The 26,838-nt window shown below is 42.8% G+C and overlaps 1 protein-coding gene across 13 annotated transcripts in view; it reads left to right on the forward strand.

Moving 5' to 3' along the window:
* The window catches only part of FOXP1 (forkhead box P1), a 391,149-nt gene that overhangs the window by 321,608 nt on the left and 42,703 nt on the right, over nt 1-26,838 (forward strand). For all 13 annotated transcript variants that reach the window (XM_064453468.1, XM_064453467.1, XM_064453470.1 and 10 more), the window contains 2 exons: nt 5,903-6,107; nt 22,245-22,349. In XM_064453468.1, coding sequence (XP_064309538.1) covers nt 5,903-6,107; nt 22,245-22,349 — 310 coding nt within the window. The remainder of the gene's footprint in view (nt 1-5,902; nt 6,108-22,244; nt 22,350-26,838) is intronic.

Consider the following 26,838-nt stretch of genomic DNA (forward strand, 5'->3'; position numbering starts at 1 on the left):
GGCATCTTAATCAATTCTTGGTGCTGGGTTCGTGGCTAAGGGTAGTGCGAGAGCAGCTTTTCCTTTTTTAATGTGTTATTTGGGCCCTTTCTGGTTCCAGCCCAGTGAGGAGCTGGGTGCAGAGGAGCTCTGATCCGCATGCTGCTGAACTGTAGAAATTTGATTGCCTTTTGCTGCAGCTGAGAGGGAGAGGTGGCAGTGTCTCCTCTCCATGCCTGTTTACACGGCCTTCATTTCACTGCCTGTCTACGTCGTAGCTTCATTCCTCTCTCCCCATTGAGGCAAATTGGGATTAACTCTGTTTAATTTTAATGGTGTTACTGACAATTAGATCCTCCTACATCTTTATTCAGTCCTACACTCTGCAAGAAGTTACTGCTTTGCTGAAATCCCTATTTATTTCTTTTAAGATATAGATACATTTAAAGCAATAACTACTTAAATCACAATACTTATTATACTGATATAATACTGATTATAACCTGGGGTTTTTATTCTCTCTTTTTCTCCTTGCCTTGAATATTTTAATATTTTTTTTTTAACTTGGTTCATCTGCAAGCCTTGGGACATCTAAACAGACGTGCCTGAGCTCTGGCTGCTGTGATTAAGGCAGACTGTTCGAAGTTGGCATGGCTCGGGGAAGACCATGTCTTTCAACCATGATGCTGATATTTCGGAATAATCATGCCTTTTCCTTCCCTTGCCCCATAACCTCAGCAATGTGGGTCAGCTCAGGTTGAATGATTTGGGCTCTTCAAAGCAGCCTTAGGGCTGCTACTAGTTGCTAAACTATATAATGGATTTATATTCAGCTCTACTCAGTTAAACTGGGGGGGATGGGACAAAATTACTTCTGTTCTTCACCCTCCTTTTTTGTGTGTCCTTGCTGCAAAAAGGAGAGCGAGGTGCCTGGTGAATATTAACTTACATGGATAAAGGGAGACAAAACTGGGGAGTGGAGTCTGCTTTGCCGTGTAGCTGGCGTGGTTTATTTAGACTTGTTTTTTCCAGACCCACAAAGGTATTTGAGCTCCTAACTCCTGCCTTGAGAGGCTAGGCTTTTGGGGACCTGCCACCTCCCTCTGCAAGACGCGGTTTAGCTTTCCAGCATCCCGAAGCTGAACGCCTGGTCTAGACTAGGCCTGTGCATGAGTCTGAGGCTGATGCGTGGGAAGGCGGTGCCGGCTTGGGAGCTGCAGGATCAGGCCTGGGGTGGTGGCTGGTCAGGCACTGCCAAGGCATGGTGTGGTGGGGACAAGGCGTGAAACGAGTCCAGGAAAAAGGGCATGTAGACAAAATGCCATTTATACTTGCAAAACGTTGAAACGTGCGTTAATTACGCTTCAGATTTATTGTTGGAAGCATCCCAGGTTGTTCCCACACACCCACCGGACCCAAGCTTCAACCCTTCTAATTTTTCCCACAGCTCCTATACTATTAAGTTTGCTGGGTAAGGTTCATTGTATAGTACATCAGTTAAGCTGTCCAAAGGAGGGCAATTGGGCAGTGACAAGACACGCTCATGTGTAATGTGAAAGAAATGAATGTGGTGATGCATGAAGTGTAATCTGTGCGGTAACACATCGGAGACACCAGTAGGTAATTCAGCAGTCGTGGCATTGATTGATATGGTTAGCAGGGTAGTGTAACTATTAGTCCTCGCGGAGAAGCGTATTTAAAACCTAAGGGGTGCCGCCTTGCACGCTGGAGATGACATAAACATAAGCAGAAAGGGCTGGTTCTTGCAGGGAAGCGAGCTGCGAGCGTTGGGGGCGGCGGGAGCCGGGGACTCGGCGGCGGGAAGGAGGAGTAACTTGAGAATTCAGGCAGGTTGCAGTACAGCACGCTATTTTATTTTTTTTTATCAGAGAGACGATGGCTTAAAACTGATGTCATTATGAGGTTTAAATCAACTTTCTGCTTGCTTGAACATGGTCACCTGGGTATGGAGGTACAAGGACACAAAGAGGTTGAGCAACTCTGTTTGTCTTTGAGCCGGTGATACCTGGGGTTGGGAAATTGAGTTTTGTGAGCAGTAATCTGTCAGCTGTCCCCACAACATACATTTTTTAAACCTGTGCCTACATTTTCTTTCATAATGAAGCGGACTAGTTGTCCTGAAAAATGCAATGAAGAGCCAGGGCTATAGTTTAAAATAATTGGTAATGTACACTTGTTACTTGAAAAAAAAAAAAAAATTACATATATCGTGCCCTTTTGTTTTCAGAAGAGTTTGCAAGACTGAGGCAAATACTGGAAATGTGCGTATAAAAAAAAATAATCCCTCTAGTAAATGTAGCTATGAATTTGGTTAAAAGCATTTTGCTTTTATTCTTAAGTATCTGTAATAGTAATAAACGTTTCTAAGGAGAGAATGCTACTTCATAAGTGATTTTTTTGTTAATGTTTTTAGAACTAATACATTGTTTAAAGCGGTATTGTAGTTTCATTTTAGTTTTTAGTGCTTGCCTATTGTCTTACACAAAATAGCACATCCTTTAATGTTATATTTGTGTAATCTTTTCTGCTTCGAATTTAGACACATCTATAATCTGGATTTTACATCTGTACATAGTAGCAATTTTAAAATAAACCACATTTCAGCAGTGTTCTGAGCTGCGAGAGCTAGATCTTTAGTATCTGCAAAATGAAACTGCAAATCACGCTTCAGATTACCAGTGAGTGAAAATAATAGGGCTGAGACATCTGGGTGCCTGATTGCTCCTGTAGGTTTGGCAGTTTCAGGTCTAAATCCTGTTACTGGTACGGCCGAAGTTGCAGCACCAGCGGTAGCGATCTCAGGTAATTGCAGCGCAGTTCTGGGAATCTGACTTAAAATTTAGGTCTTGCTGTTAAAATTAAACTGTTAAATGGTAAATTACATAATTTATTGCAAGTGTTCGTGGATCTATTTGACTTGCTTGTACCATTTGTTCTATTCTTTTATTTAACCATTTTGCTGGATGAGTAATGAGGATACCTTTCAGCTGCCCAGTTTGACAGGCTAGTTAGGAATTCTCTCCAGAATTATTCTAAAAGAACTAAATTTGGGGAAGGAGGAGGAAGGGTGTTTTTTTTAAATTTTATTAATCAAGTGATGTCAGCCATGTGGTCATTTTTAAGTGATGGGTTGTGTGCAGACACGTATGACATCACAGTTAACTCTTCAGTTTAATGTCACCCAGCCTGAAATCCTCCTTATCTCCAGCATTACACACGCACACGCACACGCACACACACACACACACAGACAATGTGTGATACAGTTGTCGTTGGTGCTACTGTGAGTTACACTTGTATAGGAATTTAGACCAAACCCAATGACTTTTAGAGGATCTGCAGCGGGGTATACATATTATGTGTAAGTATATTTTAATGGCTGTAACACTTGCAAGCTTTTGCTTGGGATAAAGCATTAGTAGATCCAGAAGTGACCGGGAGGAGAAGGGAAGGGGAGAGGAGAAAGGGGGGCAGGGGGAGGAGAGCGGGTGCTAGCCTGTCTCTTCATTAAAAACCTGCAGAAATCCAGATAAGGGGGTGGTGGCAAGGAAAAAGAAAAAAAGAAAAGCACCCAGTTATTCTTTCCCTATTTGCTTATTCTGGAAAATAAAAATAGGTGTCGACTCATATGGTCTCATATCAATATGTTATCATCAACAGACAAGTCTATTCACTATTGTTTCAATTGAGTAAACAGTGGTGTAAGGGTCAGCCGTGCTCACAGGTAATTGTTAGTGCGCAGACAGTCCTGTCAGGCGTGTTAGATAAAAATACATCCCACACTGTCACTTTGCAAGGTGTTTGAAAATAATAGCCCCGATACAGCAAAACAGGACATAGGCTTGTGTCCTGACCTTTTTCTTTGTTTAATTTGCTGAGAGGTTTAATTTCAGGGGACAAGTAATAATTGAATATGTCTAATAACTAAATGCTCATTTGGGACAAAATCCATCAAAATATAATTGGCATTTGGGTCTGATGAAAGGAAAATGACGTGGCTTTAGAGAAACGGATGTGTCCTAAGAATATCTGATCACTTAATGTATAAATTGAAGCCTCTTTCATAATATATATTAATTGCAGATACTTAAGGATTTTAGCATTTTTTTGTAGTGAACCGTTACCGGAGACCAACTGTTTTTGTTAATGCTACTCTCAGAAAGGCGGGGAAGGTTATTGGTCTGTCGTGCAATAATTTACTCCTCTTTGATATGCAAACGATCCACGGTGAATATAAAAAAATCCTATCAGACTCATTTCACAGTTCTTAACCACTTAGATTCTCTGGAGTCTATCGCCTCATTAGACCAGTGCTCTCCAAAGCTAGCATAATTAAAATCTTTAACAGTTTAGCAAAGTAAAGATGTTTGGCTGATCACGTTGAGATGATTATCTATCCATTGTATTCTAAATGACAAAAATAAATTAAATTTAGACCTTGGCATTTTTTATTATGTGTTTCAAATGAATATAATGCATACTGCCTTCTTTTTTTTTTTTTTTTTTATTTCAATACCTTAGGTTTGGTGAGATACATGCCTCTGTGAGCTGCTGCTATACACTCAGAAAATGGCAGGTTTCCTTAGGATAGCTCCAGTGCTACAATACGTTGAAACAATGAACAGTCATGCAAGTGGTGATCTGGAAGCACAGGGATGAGAAACCTCTTTAAAAACACACAGACACTGGCTTTGATGATTTTGGTTTTTTTCCTCCTGAATATTTAAGTGCTGCGTCTCTACTGCTAATTTTTTCCCATGGCCTTCTCTGGAAGAGCACTGAAATAGTCTTCAGTGAGAGAAACTTGACTTGTTTGATCATGTCACAGACTTAAGCGTTTTCCAAAAGCATGATCTCAGCGAGAGCCCGTGTCACACTGGTGCGTGTGGCTCCCCTTCACTTTGGCCCGCTGGAGTTCGCAAAGTTTTCACTTGCCTTATTTATCGAATGCGATGTCCTAAGCCTGGTGTCCATTTTAGTGCAATTAAAAAATATATTTTATTATTATTATTATTTCTTGAAGCTTATTTTATGTTTTCATTTTACTTTTGAATGGCTCATTAGCATTGATCTAAGAAATGACAGTAATAATAGTGTTACTTGTATAGAAAGTTATACAGTTTTTCAGTAGACACATCCATCAATTAAGTGAGCAGTTCGAGAAACCAAAATTAATGAGAAAGATAGGTGTGTTAATGAAATAATCATAGTATAATCAATTTGACTGTTAAAATTTGAAAAGCATTTCAGGAAGACAATATGAATTCATAATTTATGTCTGAAAGTGATTAATAAAAACTGTATTTAATAACAAAGCTATTTGTCATCATTTAAAACTTAGTCATATTGTGGTTCGTGTTGTCATAATAATAAAGCTGAGTGTTGTTTTTTTTTTCCTAAGACCTTCCTTTCTTTTTAAAACAGGTTAGGAAGTATTAACTTTCCTTAAAAAAATTAAAATAAATAGTATAGTTAAAATAATTAAATTTCTCCAGCTGACTGCAGAGTAGCCCTTGGCCGCCTTTGCTGTCAGCCTTGCTGGGAGCTCAGGGCAATTTCTGCCTGAGTAGGAACTCTGGAAATTTTAATTACAAAGAAATAATAATTAACATGGAGTTTGCGGTGGGTGTCCTGTTGTGTGGACACCCCTGCCCCACACCCAGATTTTGCCTTACAGAGGTATTGCAGGTGTCGCACCAGAAAATTTAGCAGAGACGTGCAGGGTTCAGTATTAGCCTTTAGTTATTTAAAAAAAAAAAAACAACAGCAAACCCAAACCATGGGCAAAAACATGCACACAACTAACACTAGGCTTTGTTTACTGACTCTTTGATTTAATTACTGTTTGAAGACGGCCGAATTAGCTGTTAATTGATTTAATTATCCAATTTGTTTGTTTCAGGCATGATTCCAACAGAACTGCAGCAGCTCTGGAAGGAAGTGACAAGCTCGCACACAGCGGAGGAGGCAGCCAGCAACAACCACAGCAGCCTGGACCTGTCCACCACCTGCGTCTCCTCCTCCGCGCCGTCTAAGACCTCCTTAATCATCAACCCGCACGCCTCAACTAATGGACAGCTATCGGTCCACACTCCTAAACGGGAGAGGTAGGTGCCGGTGGGGTTTCGGCCCATGAGCATCTCCGAACAGCGTGCCGAAATGATGGCGGAATTGTTGGGAGCGGTGGCCAACCGCCTTGGCCTCGGTTTTGTCCTCCACGTCTTGCTCTGTCTGATTTTGGCGTGGTTGAATAGTCTCCACTGGGCAGAATATGCTCCTTTTGTGCAGATCTTTATGGCTTGTTAATTGGATCAATGTGGGCACAATTAGCTAATTAGAAGTGCATTGGATAAGCGCACTGGGGGAAGCGTGAAGAGAGTAAGCTGGGTTTTTTGAGTGTTGCATCCCTGGTGGTGTTACTCTTGATGCGCTTTGGGTTTGCACGCTGTAGGTGAGGGGAAAAAAAAAAAAAATCTGTTGGTCAGTACAGCCTGTTTTACCGCCCGTTCTTCTGGCAAAACTCAGAGCCCCATCTCATCTAACGTGGTCGCCTTTTTTTGCTCTGTATTTACCTGCTTTCACAAGACAGGATAGGCTTGAGTTCACCAGGGTTCCCTAAAACAAAGTGGATTTTTTTAAGTGCTGATAAAATTAGCTAACTGGTGGTGTTTGGCTTTTAAAAGTGTGAGTTAATTTATACTTGCTAGGCTTGCATTGTTAAAAGAAATGGCTTAAATCAGGGGTTGTCTGTTGACGTGCTTCTCGGCGCGGGCTCTGCTTTATTCCAAAGGATGCTTTATTGCAGGTTTGTTTCTTTACACCCCCAGATTTCACTGAGGCGTGTCTAACAACATAACTTTTGCTTATGGTGAGATAGACGATCCCAGAGGAGCTCGGGCCGTGGGTGCCAGTGCCTGCTGCAGCCTCGGCGTCGCCGCCGGCTGCGGAGGAGGAGGAGGAGGAGGGTCTCCGGAGCACACGAGCAGCGTGGGTACACTGGGGAGGGCAGTGCTTCTTTGCATTCAGGAGAGTCCCTTTGCCCATCTAGAAATGTTATAGCAGACACTAGTGAAAGCTGGATTTTATGGAAACTGATGGCTTTGTCTTTCCATCCTCCTTTCATTCATTAGAAAGAGGATAATGGAATTTTTAAGCCATGGAGTTTATATTTCTGGTGGTCTGAAAGTAGATTGATAGGGAAGCTATATAAATACCTCATATCTTTCTAATATTAAGAAAATAGTGCTGTTGGGAATAGGTAGATTTTTAAAGGAGAGCACACCCACTGTTCGAAGAACTGTGTGTGTAAGGCATCATTTTACATCTATTGCAAGGACATGTGGGGGAACATCAGCGTATACATTTATAATGCATGTAAGTGTCAAGGACATGGTTTTCATGAAGACTTACATGGGATACTAAAAACAGTTTGATGTTTATTAAACAATTAAATTCCCTTTTTGCTGCATATAGAGCTGAACAAGATGGGTTTATGACTTTTCAATAAATTTTTTATCTATGTTTTTCTTACCGAGTATATAAAACAAAAACCCATGCAGCGAAATGGATCTTCTTTCACTGAGCAGAAGCACGTGCTGTCTGCTAATGGCAGTCTAACTGAGGGAACAGTATGCCATCGCTGTTAAGTTCGAAATGCAGCGGAATTAGAGGAATCTGTTCTGAAGTAACATTTTTCTCTGTGTATGCTCTCAAGCAGAACGGGAAATCCATGTGTATGAGTCCTGTAGTTGTGGCCTGGAGGCAATTGGGATCTACAAACAAGGCGATACATATGTTTTTATTAGTAAAGTTCCAAATAAATTAATTAGGAAGGCATAAATATGCGACTGTATTGTTTGAGACTGCATAGGTTAGAAAACTTAACATCCCTAGCAGTTGAATTGATACCTGTATCGTTAAAACTTGCCATAATACATTCCTTACTTATCTATTGAGTTCTTTACAATATCAAAAACCAAAAATAGATGTATTTAGGAATACAGATCAGAGCGCTACAGACTTTGCTTTATCTTGCCTCTGTTTGGTACATGGAAGGTTTATGCCATCCATTTGCTGCAGTGATTGAATTACATCTTTATCCATAAGCAGAGCAGGAGACTACACGCAGAAGAATGCCTACTGATGCACTTAAGGGTTTTGTTGCAGTCTCATCAGGCACCGTGGTGCCTGCCTGGATTTCATATGACACAGAAACGTCTCTTGTTGGGATGTGTTGCGCTGGCTTCCTTTTTGAAAGGGTATTTATCTACGGGCAGGGAGTTCGGGGTGGTGAGTGAGCAGTGAGGAAAGAGTAGCTGTGCTCCGCCATCAGATGTGTATTTGAAAGGCCACAGAAGGCGAAATTTTAGCGTACTTACGGAAGGAACAGCGCAGGCCTGGGCAGGGTTTTGGTCATTTTTTCACGGCAAAGGTTAAGGCTGGAAATAATCACGGGTCCGGTGGGAGCGTGACTTGGCTAGACTTGGAGACAAATCTGTGCATGCTCTTGTACCCAGGTGGTTCAGCACAACAACTGAACTTGCGAGTACAACCGGATCTGTGGCGGTGGTCCCGAGCCCAAGCTTGGGTCAGATGGGGTTGTTGGAAGGGCTCACAAAGGAGCTGTCAGCCCATCCCATCACACAGTCCGCAGCTTGGGCTGGCCCAGGCAGGTTTTTGGGTTGTGGCTTCCCTCCTCTCGTTCCTGCACCTTCCGTGCAACTGGCTGTTAGCTTTGGTCTCGTACAACAAAGAGGTATTTATTTAGATTTAAACAACAGTGTAAAGCACACAGTAAAAGCTGTAAGTGTCCTGACAGTTAACCACAGCCACATCATAACGACTGCCCAGCAGCAATAAATAACCATATACAGGTAACATTAACTTTTAGGGTGTGCTGTAAAGCTGTTTCCCCCCTTTTCCTCTTGGGCTTTTGAGGAGGAGTGGGCTGCAGGAGGCAAGTGGGTTATGTGGGAGTTGCTATCATCACTGTCATCTCTGGCACATGTCACTGGGACAGTTCAGGCTGTGCTTTACAGGGTTTCTGATTGCACAGGTCAGGTTGCGAGGCTGCTCGAGACCCGTGAGACAGGAGGCACTTGGCTGACCGAAGCGGCAGCAGAGGCACCTGCATAAAAGTCATCAGGCGAGCAGCAGCTCTGCTGTAGATCTTGGGTTAAAACACCTTTTGGTTTTAAACAAGAGGTTTAAAATAGCAGTCAAAATAGTCATTGGCTGCTCGGCATGCCCACGCATCGCCGTGCCACGGCCGGCCTCATGGTTGTGTACAGCAAAGCTGTAGTCCTGCGCAGGCTGCAGGGCCGCAGCTCTGGTGCCACCGGTGACAGCGGCCGCTGCGGGGCTGCCGCGCTTGGAGCCGAAGTGACAAAAAAAGTTCCGCTTTATAGCAAAAAAGCAAACGGCAGGCCAGTGGCTGGAGTCACCCCCAGATGTTTGAAAAGCAAAAATACATTCGAAAGCAGGAGGCATCCTCCGTGCCTGGGCATGGGCCAGGGAGCATTGCAGGGCTGCTCTTGGTTTCTGTGCGCTCTGTGTGAATGGCTTTCTCAGGAACAAAACAATTCCAACGATAAATAATGGGTTAATGCTTTCATTTATTTGGGCTTTAAATGTATATTACATCTATGCTTTTGTCCCACATTTCGCCCAGTTTCTGTAAGAAGTAGCGGCAGCAGCAGCTCTGGGGTTTGGTGCACAGCAATCTGTTAAGGAGATAAATAATCTGCTTTGGCATGACACTCCTACTCTCCTCTTTAATTTGTCTTACACAAGGAAAATTATAATTAAATCATTCAGGGTAAACCCTTGAGTGTAGAGAAGGAAAAAACACACTTTGGTAAAGATTGCCAATAGAGACCAACTTCCCTGTTGTGCCGTGCAGAGACATTTATCAATATTCAGCACTATTAAAGAGAGACCATTTCGTGTGATTTGTGAGGCGGATGCCAAAGCTCAAATCAAGGCTTGTTAAGATCCTTTTCCCATGCAATCATGGGCATTCAGCATCATTAGAATTCAGCACTGACTGTGTGTTTCATGCTTTGATTTTACTCAGACAATTTAATAATGTTTATTGTGCTGATTATATATATAAATTCACCCAATGCAATAAACATACCTCAGTCATCAGTACCCTAAGGGAAATATTTAGTTATAGATACTTGTATTCACTCAGGATAAGCGAAAGTGAGACCATCAACCAGCATGCAAACCTCTCATCATCTTATCAGCATTTGGGTTTCTTCAATAACAAGCATTTTCTCTACACTAGTAAATAAATAAATAACAGGAGCCAGTGAAGTACATCTGCTGTGCTTAGAAATGTCAGGGACAGTACCCGCTTTCCATCTCATCCCACTGCAGCTTATTTGGGGGAAGCTGGGTTACTTTCTCAAGAAAAAGAGCAAAGCAAAGGGGACAGATGCCCAGTCACTTTAGGTGACTACCACCTTTATAACCTGATGAGCAGTGGGCATCCCGAAACCTACGTGCTTGGGAATATTCTTGACGTGGGTAGGTTTGGAAAAGCAGAATGGTGCAGAATTCATCGGCACTTTGTGGTGATGGGAGGTTGCTTGGGCTTGAACTGGGAGGTCTGGGGGTGCTGTGGAATGGTGCGGGCGCCTGTGTGCCAGCCCCTTCCCCGGCACCGGTCTGTATTGACTGCAGCAGCAGGATGGAGGCTGTACATAAACAAGTAATGAAGGTCCAGACCTGCTAATTTAGGAAATGCATCTGTTTGCAAGAGGTAAGGTGAAGAGTTGGAGGTAAAGGCTACACATCCAAGAGACCCTTCTCCCTCCGCCAGCAATCCTGTGTTTGTCCCCTGTTGTCTTTTTACCCTTTCCAACCATGCCTGAGTCTTGTTCTTCCACATAAGCAAGTAGCCATCTCACAGGAAGAATAGATGGGATAAACAAGGGGATTTTTAAATTACTTTTTCTTGCCAGTGTCGCGGAAGCAAGGAGTCTGGGGAAGGCTCTGAGGGGAAGTGAGAGGAATGGCGTGGCAGACCATTGATCTGCTGGTTATGCTTAATGCATTGGTTTTTACTGTTGTCTTCCATGATGATGTGGAAGGATCATCTTCCAGCTGATCCTCCATCAAAATCCCAAGGCCCTTAGATTGAGGGCATTAGGATTCGGCACAATTAAGACTTACAGGCTTCGGTCCATTATTAATGCTCGGGATGAAACGATGCAGCCTGCAGTCCATATGCTCCCCGGGCCTGATCCTCTCTTGGCCTGCCTCACCGTGTAGTCCCTGGCATTCGTTCTGCACTGGTGCCAGCATCAAATCTGCTCATCCGTATCGGCTCCTCTCAGTTGCTCCGTGCCGTTGATTTTAGCTCATTATACTTTACCATCAGCAGAGTTTTGTTAGACTGGGTTACCTCAAACCCGTTCTCCCTTAAGAAGTCGGCGTTCCTGGGGCCTTGCCTCCCAGAAGGTATTCGGCTGCTCCATGTACACTAACCCCATCATCAGCCTTATGTTGTTACCCACAGTCTGAGCAGCTCAGGTGCCTCCATGCACCTTCCTTGCTGCAGAGCCAGGTTGGAGCCAGAGGCTCGAGCCGAGCCTGGGTGCCCATATCCCATAGACCATCCGCTCGCTACATGGCTGCTGTATTTCTTCTCGTTGCACCTCGTACGGGTGCGATGGCTGTGAGGCCGGGTGGGCTGTTCGGTGACGGTGACGCTGCGACAGCCGGCGCAGGGCGCTGGCCCGGCCGCCTGCATTTATTGTGTGCAGATACAACCCAAAGCATCCCGCTACCTGATCCCGTGGCGCTCGCTCCCCCGCCAGAGGAATCACCACCAGTTACTCTCCGCTCTCCCTGTCTGAGTCACTTCTCTGTGTAATCAGCTTTGAAAAAATACCAGCTGTGACTCAGACATCGAGTTGCTAATCTTCAGTTTTAAGCCTTATTGGGCACTTTTTATTGTTGGTGCTTTTCAGATTAGGGTGTGTAGCATCCTTTGCTTTGCCCGCACCTACCGTCTGCCGCAGCGCTTGTGTTCTTAAGGAACCTTCTGCTAAATGAGCTGTATGATACCGCTCGCTCCTCAGCCTGCCCGGGAGCTCTTTAATCAAATTACGCTTTTCCAAGAATTGTTTCGCTAAACCCTGGAAAACTCTTTCTAGTTTATTTGTTTTTCCCTACAAAAGATGCAAAGTTTACCAGTCCGTGATTGTTTGGCGTGGCCCTTTGCTGAACAAGGGGGCTGTGTTTGACACTTTGCCGTCCTCGGGAAGCTGCCCCTGCATCAGGGAGCTCCTGCACACCAACGCTTCGCTGCTTTCTGGTCCCGTGTAATAACCATCGGTTGTACGACTCCAAACACTAAGCTAATGTATCAAAAAGCACTTAAAATAGATTGGGTGAGCCTTGGCAGACGCCTAACAGAACTTTTCCAAATTTTAGCATATGTATTGTTTTATTCCTCCATCTGGCCAACAGATCATTGTTTGATATCTGAGTGCTTTGCATATCTCCTCCCTTTTCTTGCAACTGAGATACTTACATGTGCATTTAATACAGCTTAATGCTATTTTTACATACCAGAGAAATAGCTGATGGCTTTCTGTTAATTGCATGCACTTTGCAGTTAAACTTTTACTAAAACATTCCTGTCTAAATACTTAAAGTCCAATGAAAATTTGTCCTCTTCTTTTATTAGAGGTGTTTATGTAGTAGTCTTAAAAAGGGACCTGTTTTTGTTTTACTGCACCGTGGATTCCTGTTTCTTTTTATTTCCTCCTGTGTGCAAGTTGTCCTTCCTCAGCATTTGCTCGGGAGATCTGACTGTCCTAAAGCGCTGAGCAGGGAGCTAATGAAGAGCTGTGTTATTTTTTTTATCATACATATCACAGCCTGAGAGTGGAAAAGAAACACCCTTGAAAATGCCATAAAAGTAGAGGAGAAGTTAGGTGATTTTTGTGTGACTATTTTCTCTGCTGTTCAATAAAAATCGAGCAGTTAGTATGACAGCTGTTATATCATGTTATATTGTACTGCTAAGATATTGAGTAGCATTTAAAGTAAAACTCCACCATTAAGCTGTATAAACTTTATCCGTTTCACTGTGGTTTAATGGAAAAAAAACGAGCTTCTCAATAAAATGACATCATTTTTCCCAGGTTGTAATGTTCACTTTACAACTGTTTTTCTTTAATTCAATTTATTTTACTTTTCTTTTTCTTGGCATCCTTTTTTTTCTTGCAGTTTGGAGAGGGGGAAATCTCTTTCCGTAGAGCAACTAGGTACTGCTCAAACCTCTTTTCCCTTCTTCCCCCTCCCTCGACATCTTGTGCTAATCTGGAGCTCTATTTTTGTCAGTCAGACAGGTTTATATTTTTCAAAGTAGCGAGATGCACGCTGAAATTTGGTAATCAGGATTTGTGGCTCTACCTGCCGCACACTGAGCGGTGGGGGAAGGAGCCCAAGGAGAAAGTATATTGCGTTGCTTGCTGCTGGAGCTGCATTCGTGTGATGCCATGGGGTGTTTTTCCATGTAGCTGCTGTTTTTATGGTGGGAGGGCTGTAATTTCTTCTGTGTGATCAGGAAAGACACATGTATGTTATAAAGTGTATTCCCCTCATTAAAACGATGGTATAAGCCCAGGCAGGGAAACTGCTAATATGTGTTGCAGCTTGTCATTTTGGGCTGCGTGAGTAAAGAAGATAACTGTTCCTTTGGGAGACGATCTGGGGAACTGAGCAACAGATCCGCTAGCCAGCGAATTCTTTTTAACTGTAATTTTCCTTTTTGTGTGTACTCAAAAATAACATCATGATGGGCCCTTAAATACCATTTCATACACGGAGCACAATTTCCACAGCACAGGTGGTGCTAATATAGGACAGTCCCCTAGGCACTTGTCGCCAGGAGTTGTACAGCTTGTTCAGTGTCTGCATCCATATGGCAATCTGTCCCATTCATAGAAAGACATTGTAGCTGTGCCTGTGGGTGCTGTGGTCAATGTAGTGTAAAAAGTAGATTTTAACTCTCGGCAACCTATGTTCTGCTGTTTGTTTTATTGTAGAATCCAATTTATAACATGGGGGAAGAAAAATCAGCTCTGAGCAAATTCCAGAACAATCTCGCTGGCTTTGGTTTTTGTTTATTCTTGGAGCGCATGGTTAATCAGCAGGTGCACCAGCCCTGCGCCCAGCGCCGCTCTAATGAACAGTTTACAGGAAGTCTTGCTCGGAAGAAACATTTTCCTCGTTGTTTATACTGTGAATTAACTCAGAAGTTGCAAAGCTGTAAACGATGTTAGCTGGCCATACATGTCACGCAAGTCTGTTTCTTACTACTTTTTTTTTCCTTTTTTTTTTTCTCCCAAATTTTTTTTTATTTTGCATGTTTTTTCTTGGATGTACCGTACTTGGGAAGGATGCTGAGCCCCTCAGTATCGTGCATTGCGATGCTGCCCAGCCAGGAACTGGTGGCTGCCCCTGAAAGGGGTGAATCACAGCAAAGGGGCTCTCCGAGAAAGGGGGACTAAAGTGTTAGCATTGCACAGCGGTTCAAATCTAAACAAGTGAACATGATTTACGGCTGCTCTGGTATCTATCATTCCGATGCCAAATGTTGTTCTGTTTTAGTGTGACTATTTGTTATGCCTTTTAGTAAACACAAGCAAATAGATGCCTAGCACCTGCAGCAGCATATGATATTTACACTACCTGTATGATTCAGCACGCTTCCCCGGGGAAGGAGGCTTGTGTCCTCTTGATTTTAGTGCCTTTTTTTAAACAGCATTCTTCGGAGGGAAAGCATGTGGCAGAGAGAATTCAATGCTTTAGCTGTATTTCTCCCTTGGAGTCATTATTTATCTTAATTATTTTTTTATAAACATTTTCCCAAAGGGCACCTCCCTAGCTGCCGCAGGGGTGTGCAGTGGGTGAAGGCTCACCCAGCGAGCTGCCAGGCGGTATGTGATGTGACAGTCACCTTCTGCGCAGGTTTTGTTGTGCCTGTGGGACAGGGGTAAAAAATACTGATGTGAATAATCCCTGTTAATCATATTTGTTGACGTATGGCCCGTTTACATAAGGGTGAAAGACTTGCCTCAGCTCTAAATGTAACCAAATATGATTTTGTTAAACAAGAATAGATCTTGTTTCTCAGTGTTTTCTTTTACTATAAATTTAAATGTAACAACAGAATATAAATTACAGTAATAAGGTTGGCAAACAGGATCTTTTTACAAAGTATGTATGTACGGTTGTAATTTTACACCTCAATCTCGGTCAAGTCCAAGGTCTAATCCGGTGTTTCTAAACTTGCACATGTTCTTAAAAGCGTTGCTGAATCGGGGCCAAAGCCTTGCCGCTGCCACCTCCCTCTGCCATACGAATTGGGTGTGTAAGAGGGTTGGGATTGCTGTGCTGAAAGTCAGGTTAAGGAAAAAAAAAAAAAAACCACAAAAAACCCCCCCACAAAAACCCAAAATCCAAGAAACTGGTAGGATCACATTTTTTCCCTAATTAAACTAAGATACTGAATCAGTCCGTTTTCATCTGAATAAATTAGGAGTCTGTTCAGAGAGGAATAAAATGAGATTTAGCAGGGATAAGTAGAAAGTAGCCCAGCTAGGAAATAAAAATTCCAAACTGCTGGTTTGACACGACACGTCAGCTGCTCAGCATCACTCGTGTGGGAAACGGCTGAGGCATAATCGGGGTTGAGAAATTAAGGTGGGACACTGTGCCATGTCTTAGTTAAAAAGGTAAATGCAGTCATGGGAGGCATAAACATGTGTGTTGCATCCGAGTCCTCCTTTTTTCCTGTTTGACTTTATGCAAAACCAGTTAAGCCACGTTGAGAGTGTGATGTACAATTGGCCACTCTCTTGCAGAAAGGATAAAGAGAAGCTGGAGCAAATGTAGAGGAGAGCAGCTAGGATGATAAAGGAGTTGGAGGGAATAGGCTATGAAGTCAGATTAAAGGGAATTAAAGATCTACACCCTGGAAAAATAGAGGCTCTAGGAGGATGTGATTATGGTATGTAAGTACATGAAGTGATGCTACAAAGAAGAAGAGGGAAAAAATTGTTCTCATTAGTTAGCAGTGCTGGAATTTAAAATCCAGCGTTTCAAATCATGTGCGTCTGGGTATATTTGATGTACTTTTCAGTACAGTACCGAAGCACAAGGTTGAAATGAAAAAATAAGGGTTTAAAATAGTAGAGAAACTCGTTAATTCAAGTGCAGGAATGGAACTTCCACCTGAGATGAGTGATGGATTCAGTACTGGGGGTTTTTTGCAATGGGCATTTCTTTTAAATGGTCTGAAAATACGTTCTGTTTCTCCAAGGAAAGGGTGTCGGGCAGTGGCTGTCCGGGCCCCGTGGCAGTTCTGCTGCAGGCTTGGAAGAGGGGGATGCCACTGGAAGAAGTACGTAGTACTTCAAGTGCTGGAGGGTCATAATGCTGATTAATAATCCAAACCATCAGTGCACAGATCAAAACCAGAAGATGATGCGTATAATTATCCGGTCTGGTTATACTCTTTGCAGTGGGGATGGGGGTAGAAGAGAAGGGGACTGTTAGCCAGATTTTGTCTTAATCTTGCTGCAGATGCTCCAGCGCTTTCCTTGCAACAGGCATTTGGAGAGTAGTGCCACAAAAGGCGTAAGGATGGGGGGCGGTGATTCGGGGTGCGTTGCTGGCCGCCTCTTACAACAGCAATGCTATGGCTCAGCTTTTTTTTCCTCCTTATACTACAAGTTACTGCACACCGATTAGAAGACAGGATTTCAGCCTGTAGGCTGCAGTTTTAACCTGATTTGTCTTAAATTGGTGTAGTCATTTAAAATGTAATATACCACTCCTGTTACTTCCAATAGGGCTTGATGTAAAACATGAGCTTCTTCTAGACTTAGGTCTGGATGTGGACTGAAAATATGCAAGCCAGCTCTAGGAAGAGCTGCCGCTGGCCACACACATCAAATGCCACGTTTCCCGATGGCCCACGACCCTCTGCTGAGCTTTATCCAGTGGTGGAGAGGCATCTACCCTGCTCAGACAATTCTCTGTTCAGATCAAATACCTGCTTTCTGGGCAGTTACTGAGGATGGAAGCATTAATACCTAGAAGTAGTCCATTTCAGTATATGGCTTAATACCTTCCTTGACTTTTTTTTTATTATTATAATTTTTAAAATTTTTTTAATTCACAGTTTAGAGAGGAAAGGGGTGCTAAGCTGCTTTAGTAAGAATTCAGAGGGATTTGCACCAGTGCAGCTTCACTGCAAAACACATCTTTATTCAATTGATTCTGTCATGGAGGCAGGAACTTGCATTTGAGTACAGTTGGTACAAGGATTTAATCATTACTGCTTCCGTTTTGATTTTAAATCAAATACAGGGAGTGTTTCTGACTCAGAGAATTACGGTATTTTCACCAACTTTCTTCCATAGGTGCCTTTCGATGAGCTTTAAGCTCACTGGGTAGTCACAAATATGGGAGACCTGTGTTGCTTCCCCGTTGTGTGTCTCCTCTTCCTGTACGAGACCAAAATCACGGCATTTTGTCTCAACAGCTGTGCTGTCCACGTCAGACCCAGGGGAGATACGGGCTGAGACTGAGCCCCGTGCTCCTGCCTGGACCATACACCGACATCGGTGTCACGGCAGCTGGCAAAGATGAGGTCACTTTCTGTTACCCCTGGGAAATAAAATAAAATTTAACAACAAAAAAAAAGGCAATTCTGCAGTTTCTGTGGGTGCTCTGCTCAAACCCCTTCCAAGGGGAAAGCAGGAGACATAGTATTGATTTTTTTTTTTTTTTTTTCCCAGTGTGCAGGTGGCTCAGGCATGTTCTCCACACTGTTAGAACGTGAGCAGATGCTTCATAACTGTAACAGCAAAATCAAGGATGCTTCTCTACATCACTGACTTCCCCCAGTGTTTTGGCAAAGATCGTTGGCCCAAGCAGATGTGGGAGGGAGAGAGTGTGGAATATGAAGTGTGTCAGCATCATGAATATTTAAAATATGGTCCACTGTGTGGCAGAAGTACTATTACCGAGGCTTCTGCTTAGCCGATTATATCCACCCGTGACACTTTTGCCAGCGTGTGTGAGCATGGTACCCAGTTTCACGCGGTTAGTAAGTATGGGTTGAATTAAACCATGCAGCACGGGTAGCTTTCATGCTAGTGCTTTGCTCACTATGTTCCCCAATCCCAGTGGGTTCCCGTCTCGCTTTGGGGTATACTGTCATTTTTTACTCTCCATCGGGGCTTAGCTATGTGTGGTTTCTCCGTGTCCCGTGTTCTGGTGTCCCAGGGTGTGGTTTTTCAGCGATGCTGTAGCACAGCAGATAGATTCCAAAAGTTAAATGGCTGAAGTGATCCGGGTGAGCGGGGCTGTGCAAGCACCAGCTTCGACAGCTGTCCCTCTCGGGGTAGGTGGTGAGCTTGCTTCCAGACCCTCTGGAGATCCTTGGGGTTATGAAGCAACGTAGGCCGAAGAAGGCAGAGGTAAAAACTCCTCTCCTCCATCCAGCAAGCACAGGAGGAGCTGTGGAAGTGCCTGGCCCTTCACCCCTCCCCTCCTTACTGGAAACGGGGCTGGAGGCAGCAGAAAATAAGCGGACACTTACGCAGCTTTCAGCTTCCCACATGGATTTCGTTACTCTGTCGTATGTCATGAACTAGCTGACTTACGCAAGACGTTTTACTTGCCAGAGGCTTATTTGCTGTACTTCGATGTAATAACGCTGAACTATTGCATTATTTGGAAATAATTGTATTGTGTTAAGTATTTTGTATGCAAATGCCTTATGAGGAGAAAAAAACCCCACATAATCTTGATTTTTACATCATTTATTCCTTCACCTCCATGAAAATTATGTCTTGTTATAAAATCACTTCCACTAAGTAGTGTTGCATCACCAGTACTCAACCACGATTGTGCGTTCCTGGGAAGGAGAGGGTGACAGAAACAAACACCTACTCTAATGTGTCATTAGAAATCAAACAGACCTAAAACTTGCTTCTGCTTGCCAATGCTCAGATCTTCTACAAGTCTGTCTCCGGCAGCGAGACCAAGGTTGCATCTAGATTCCAGAAACTGTGCTTGCATGCAGACAAAATATCATTGAACAATTTAAGATTATAGGTTTGCATTGTGCCCACAAAGCTGTTTGTTTATGTATTGGATTAAAATCTTCATTTTCCACCTCTCTTTGCTCAAACAAAGTGAGTACTTAGATCAGTTCAACAGAGTTCTCCATTCATGTCCACTGGCACCCTTTGTGCGTTACATCCGCTTCTGTATAAACTCGCTCTTTGTTTTGTTTTGAGGTGCTTCTTAAGGCTCTATCAGGGAACAAGTGGCAATCTATAATATCTTCAAAAGTGGGATGGATAAAATAGCAGTAATCTGATACTGACACTTAAAGGTCACCGAAAGGCACCGCTGAACCCACCCCTACCCCCCCGCAAGCAGGATGGGAGTAGCTGTCTTCGGAAAGGCACGGGCTGCCAACAGAGCGTGCCTGCATTTGTCTTTCAATACTGAGGGTTGTTTTTTTTTTCTTTTTGAAGTGTCTATTTTTGGTAAGTTGAAGTAGTTGCTCTGCTTTGTTGAGTGGCAGTGGAAGCTATACGTAGGTGTTAAGTATGTTACCCTTAGCATTGTGTTAGCAAAATGACCTTTTAAGTTCCTGTTTACAGTCAACACCAATCTTTCTGGTTATTGACAGCACTAGACTTTGACATCTTGAGCATCGTTTACAGTTTGATACTCACTTGGTCATTCCATCATTTTCTTTGGACACAACACCGGGGTATCATGTCCTACATAGTTTGTCTTGTCTTGTGCAAGTTCCCTGGAAAGAAGAGAGATTTGCACTTGGATTTAAAAAATAAATACAAATCTCGGTAGGGCTCTTTCCGTTGACTTGGCCATGGCCTTTAGGCTCTCACAGAGAAACTTTAAAAAACCCTGCTGGGGGTTTAAGCCATGTGACTCCTGTTGATATTATAATGAGATTTACAGTGCTTAAAACCCACAGGGGACTGACTCCTCACTTGGTGTCATGCGGTGTTTCTGCAGTCATCCTGGTGCACGGGTAACGCGCGCTGTCTAAAGTAACACGATGAAATTTTTTTTCCCCGGGTTCTGCCAAACACACTGAAATCGTAACTCTCATATGTATTCTTCATGGACTTTAATGGAGTGTTAACGTGAAAGCCTACTTTCTCACCCTTTGCTCTATTAAGGTATGGAAGCAGATGATAAAATCCATTATTTTTTGGAATGATTCTTTTCCAGTGTGTATGGAGGGCGTTTGACCATCTGCCTGTCTGGCCTGGGTGGATGGTGTTCCTTCAGCCATCCTCCCTCTTCCTCAGCTGAGGAAACATGGGGTACAGCATTTTTCTAATTTCCTTGCAAGGAATGCGTTGGTCCCTTTGTTCTTTTAAAAACATAACTGCTAGAGCTTCTCCCCACTTGCACATTTTTAGAAAACTGATAGGGTCAAACCAGTGCAATACTCCCTTATAGAAAAGGCCTTTGTCTCTTCACCTACAGCGAGGTTTTTTAGGAAATTTTAGGAAATCACCTTGCACATATATATACACTTACGCTTCAAGTAGTATTTGTAAACAACCAAAAATAAGATTTTAATTAAATAATGATTTAGGGTCATGTACAACTCGTAATACCTTTTCCAGTCAGATCCGTACCTTTTTTTTAATTAAAACAAATTAAAATAGTTAAAAAAACCCACCTTCCGTTATCTTCAGATTCTTATTGGACCTCAAGTCAAAAGTGCCAGAATCTGGACCAGAATTTCTCTTGCAACTTTTTTGCGTTTGGAATAACATCTGAGGGGTACTTTCTACAGTGATCTTGCTGTCCAGTGCATCAGAAACAATACAAGAACACAACTTTTGTTAAAGTATGCAGGCAGATAATATTAGAGAACAAGAATAAACATCATTTCTGCGTGTATGTAAAAGTAAAATGGCAAAAAGTAGGCGTTCATCCATAACATTACCTGTAATCCAGGATAAAATAAGTCATAAAAGCCACACCTAGATGCTGGTATGTGTTCATATCCTTTGTGTATGTTTGAAGTTCATAATACAGCACAGGCATACTGTAGCAAAAAGATTTGCTATGAAAAATAGATGTGTGCGAGCATAAAATAGAGATTTCAATATTATTTTGACATTTTATTTTTAAAGTCATCTAAGGTTATGGAAATTGTTGCAAAAATAATTCCTTTACTTAAGAAGTTTCCACGCAGAAGTTGAATAAGGAAGATATTTTAGAATATGGTTCATCAGTTAGTGCAACAGATACATTTCCCTGAGCACCACATGGCCCGGATCAAAGCGTCTCATGACTTGGATCAGTGCAGCCAAATCATTACGTATTGATTGGAATCCCGCTGAAGGATTAACCCCTTAGTGCTCATACGAATTTTTTTTTCTTTAACCCTGGTTTCAGTAGTTAGGAAGCTCTGTGACGTTCCTGCCAAATCTTAGCAAGGTTAATAGCCCCCACTAACCCTTCGTGCTGAGGAATCCTTTGATTACATGGTTCCTTTTTTTTATGATGAATTTTGCATTTGAAAATAGGGGTGAGCCTTCTGTACTGGAATATAAGGTGGCTGTACTTGTGCAAAGAAACAGGTGGTGGGTGGGTGGGCGGGGGAAAACCCAAACGAAGTTGAAACCGAAGGAAAAAAAAGCTCGGTAAATAAATAACATGGTGGGAAAGCCAAGGCTGCAAACTTGATGCTTTTCCTCTTTCTATAGCGATGAGGAAAGCCTCAGGTCCAGTTGGGTTGTATTATAAGAGTACACTGCTGCATGGAGATGTCTTTTCTTCCTGATGAAGTTGAATTGTAAATATGCAATGCTCATAAATTTCTTAGCAAAATATCAAGCAGGATATTAAGCAGGTCTGTCAAATGAGTTCTCCCCCGTCCATGTTAATTTAAATTCTTTACAAAGCTTTTAATTAATGAATGAAATGTAGGAGGATAGCTAAGTAAGAATGACACGTTTCGCACTGCAAATGGTATTTAATTCTGTTTTGAAAAACCACGGGCAGAGTCAGGTGGGTACCGTGAGATGTTAGGGATGTTTCAGGATCTGTTGTTTGCTGCTCTTAAGAGTCTTTGTGCAGATTAATTGGCGCAGCACCTTCAAGTTACGCCACTTTTTCTCTTTTCTCTTTCTCTCCTCCAGTTTATCCCACGAGGAGCACTCACACAGCCATCCGCTCTATGGACACGGCGTATGCAAATGGCCAGGCTGTGAAGCAGTATGTGAAGACTTCCAGTCGTTTCTAAAGTAAGGATGGTTTTTTTGGCACTTGCATTGTACAGAAAGCATGCCCTGGAATTTTGTGTGCTGTCACTCACCGTGGGCCTGATGCAAAGCCCATTGAAGTCAACAGAGAGCTCCCTTTCACTTCAGTGGCTTTTGGATCAGGCTCAAGAACGTTTTAACAGGGGATAGTAAATTAGCCCCATGGGGAAAGTACGGTCTTGTTCAGTGTATTACCGTAAAATAGTGTGTTTGCAGTTCCGCAGCGTTTTTTTTTTTTTAATTTATTTAAACAATTTTTAAGTTGCAGTATTGATAATGTAAACAATACAACCTTGATTTAACCTTGATTTCACTTTAATTTAGAAATATAGTCTTAAATTAACTCCATAATTGAACAGAGAATTGCAGAACATCACGTGAAATTTAATTTATGTCAAATAAGTAACTAATGAACAAAGTCTACACTACTAAAAATAAACTATAATTATATTAATTGGGCCCCTGCAGTTTGCTGCAGACCTTTCCCTGCTGCCAAAGAACACAGTTTTACACATTGCATAAACAGTGCATTACGGACTAGTATGTGGTAATGCGTGCATCCCGATGCAGGGAAGGACCGGCAGAGCTCTAACAACTTGCACATGGCTGCTCCGCAGCTAAACCATCAGCGTCACCCCTCCGAGCTGGAGCAAAAGGTGTTCCCATCACAAGAGAGTTTCCTGCCTGGGTAGATCACCAGGTACACGTATGCTTTGGGTGCGTCCAGGTTCTTGAAGGTTTGGGCACTGATCTTTTCTTAAGTACCGTGGCTATGTGGTTGTAAGATCGCAAAAGATCAACCGCCCAAGCAATGTTTACGATTTAAATGCACAAAGGGACAAATTCTGCTCCCATTTACGGTGGTGATCTCATGAAGTTAGCCCACATAAAAACATGGGATTCTTCAGGATGGATAGGTTGAATTAGTTCCAAAAAGTATCAGCCGTAGCCACTCCTTCTGGGGTAGTTCCCTGGATCTTTATGTGAGGGAGGGAAGGCGACAGCAAGCAGAGGATGTTTGTTGGATGATGTTTGATGACACAGATAGGTTTTTGCTCTCAGAACAGAATGGGCCAGTTCTGCTTCCACTGGCAAAACCCTGCTGAATTCAGCAGAAGCAGCACTAGTCCTAGCATAAACATACGTTACAAGTATGGAATGGTACAGTAATGAGAAGGTTCTCATTACAAAAGGATTGCAAAATAAGAAGGTGCTAGTCATAAATTTCTGTGAAGGGTGGCCTCATTTCTTTTAATTCATCCTGTTGTTCACTTAAGTGAAATAAATGCTAATCTCTGTATACTTGCCAGCTCATTCATATTCATATGCCATACTATAGCATTTAGACCTTTAAAACAACTCTAATTTTTATTGCACTTAATGCAAGGGGAAGGCACTTTGGTAGCCTTAGATCTTGGAATAACGTGTGTAATCACACAAAGTCAGATTATGCCACCTTTGCTGCTTCTGCTAGTCCCCTGCTCCAGGTTAGATCTGTTGGTGTCAGGGAGTTTTCTTACAGAGCAGTGGATTGCTTGATGTGACCACACGTAGAAAATACAGCCCTTAAGTCGCACAGCATGGGTAGAGGCAAGATTGATTTTTATATGGTATTTTGGAGATGTTTCAGTAAGTAGACCAAGTCCACCGGTTCACCTGGAGGAGATACTTGAGGCAATCGATAGGTAGGAATAACCTGAAAACCATTACCAGCCCAGGCTGGATGTGAAGCTGCTCCATCTGCTCCCAGCTCGCACAATTCTGGTTCTTTTATCACGTACTTATCGTCAGTCTCTTTTTCTTTTTTTTTTTTTTTTTTGGCCCATTGAAACCTTTCAACAGAAGTATTTTGTGTGACTTTCTTAAACCCATCAGCTCGTGTAAATTTTCTCATTATCCAAATTCTGCAGTGTCCAGACAAAGTCTTATTGTTCGTAGTGATATTTAACCCAGAATGAATGCAGACATGAATGTCCCCGAGCAGTGTATTGACACTGTTAGGAAGTGAACGTGGCTTCATGAAATGAGACCGTAGCCTTCCAAGTCTCCTGTGGAGCATCCGTCCTTAAATTATATTGCCATTTATCAGAATTCATTACTCAGTGAAAAGATAACAGGTAGATGCTTGAAGTTTCTTTCTGGTACTTGTATAATCTGTGCAGCTCTTTCGACAGTCCCCTCAAGAGAAAAGCTCTTGTTTACCAAGTGAAATACAGCCCGTGTATCAATTGAGCATTGCTTAATTTCACTTACCTTGGTAAAAAGGCCTGTTAGAAAAAGCAAAGAGAAGTTGCAGGTGGAATGAAAGCCCTGGATGCCAATAAAATGATTCCACAGTTAAGGGAGGAAAAAAAAGGACTCGCAGGTCTAAAACATGGTTCATTTCTTTTCCTCCTGAGGAAGAAATATCATAACTGTTGGTAAATCAAAACCAGAGATTTGACACTCTTCTGTGATCGTTCTGTAGTGTTTGTTCCCAAGGTGAGGTACACCACAGGGCCCTTGATTTCAAAGATAAATACTGTACAAATAACGATCCTAGTTGTCTTTCACTCACAGCCAACAGGAGGATGCTTATCAGAACCAGCAGATACACAGGCTATTGTACACGTTTATTTCCCTATTTCTTTTTGAAATAAGTTGCAGTTTTAGCATTGGGGTTTGTTTTTTTTTTAATCCATCGGCCATTGGTTACCATGTGATGCGGTATCAGTTAGAGGTAACTGATAGCAGCAGGGGCTGCTGCTAAGCCTAATGAAACAGTAGCGCCCCGTGTGCTCCAGAATACTGCCCGAGCCTAAAAAACAAAAACAAGTCCAGTCTCACCGTGGTGACCTGATGGCCTTCTGCCAAGCTGCGGGACGCAAGGGCAGGGCTGGAGGGGGCACACGTGTCTCGCGTGTTAACCAGGGCCCCTCTCGCAGGCGGCAGCGAAAGGAGCAATTAGTAGCACGGAGCGACTTTCCTTCAAAATTGACTATATCCTTGATTTCATTTGCATGTGTTTAAAGACCGTTGCAGATAGAAATATACGCCCCTTACAGGGCAAGTTGTCCAGGAAATCCCTGCTGGAGGGAGGGTGGTTTTTTCAGCAAGGTATACGGGCATCCTAGGCAAAAAACTGAGGAGGATTTTATCCCCCCCCTTTCTTTTTTTTAAATTTTATTGTGGTTTAGATGTGCTTAATCATGGCTGTACCATTTTAAAATCAAATATATTCTTTAAAAGAGGGACACAGACCTTTGGGGAGATCTTGCAATCCTATGTCGCAGTGATGCTAGTGATCTGCTTCACGTGAATTTAACTTTGATGAAACGAAGGGGAGTTTATGTGAAAGAAACTACTAAGTGCACTCTGTAATGTTTTCACAAGTGTTTTTATCATGGTAACATCTTGTTTACTTTAGTTGCCTGCCTAAAACTACTTGGAACATGTTAAGAAAACATTTCGAGAAAGCTTCTACAAAGAGGCTTTTGTTTAGCAGCAACTGTGAGACTGCTCAGCTCACAAAGGTGTTAACTTTCAACCCCTTAAGCACTTCCACATGAAATTCCAGCAACTATGTTTGTGGTTTTGGAAAAACAAAGTGTATGTTAAAGAAACCAGGTATATGCTAATACATGTTGAAGTAGGCCGGAAATCATAAATTGTTTCAAAGGCATTAATTGCTATCATTTGCATGTCAAAATGTTCTGCAGTGAAATCATCTGCAGTTAGCACAACAGAGACTTTTTAATCAAATAGGTAGTGAGGGCAGGGAAAAGGGCTAGTCTATAGATGTCGTCTTAGATTTCTGAGTTCCTGGCAGGCCCAGTTAAGCTCCCCAGCCATAAGGCATCGCCGTCGAGGGTGCAGCCGCCCGCCGCGGGGACCCATGGGTGTCCGGGGCACCCGTCCCGCTCACGGGGGGACCCACCGCCGTGCTCGGGGACGCAAGCAAGCGGTTTTTATTTTCCCAGCCCGCCACTTATTTAGAGTTTTGCCCTTCAAATGTCGATGTTCCCCTTTCTTTTACAACCTCCTGATTAACCTTCCTGGCATGGCAGGGGGGTTCAGGACCTCTGCGGCGGAGGGAGGCCGGGGTGGCCCAAATCCCACAGTGCCCTCTAGTGCTCCCGGGGATGCTGGTAGGGAAAGTTTGCAGCCAGGAACCCAAAAGTAGCATCCCTGAGAGAGCCCCGCTTCGTTCCCCTCCTGAGCGGATGAAACAGTGAGCTGGCTCGAGCTAACTCGCCTAATTTTTAGTTTTACACTCATGTATAAATATTTTTCCTCTGGGGCGAGCATTCAGCTTCTACCAGAAAACACCTCAAAACGCCTGCCGGCTACGTGCGATGAAGTATTTTTGCGTGTGGGGTATATGTGGCGAGGCACATTGTCTTGCGTTATTGCATTTTATATCTTAAGGTGCTCTTAGTTTATGTTTCACATTATAATTTCCGGTGTGCAATCAGAAAGCATTACTTAAGAG

Source organism: Phalacrocorax carbo, chromosome 6 (assembly GCF_963921805.1).
Source record: "Phalacrocorax carbo chromosome 6, bPhaCar2.1, whole genome shotgun sequence".
NCBI classification, from domain to species: domain Eukaryota; kingdom Metazoa; phylum Chordata; class Aves; order Suliformes; family Phalacrocoracidae; genus Phalacrocorax; species Phalacrocorax carbo.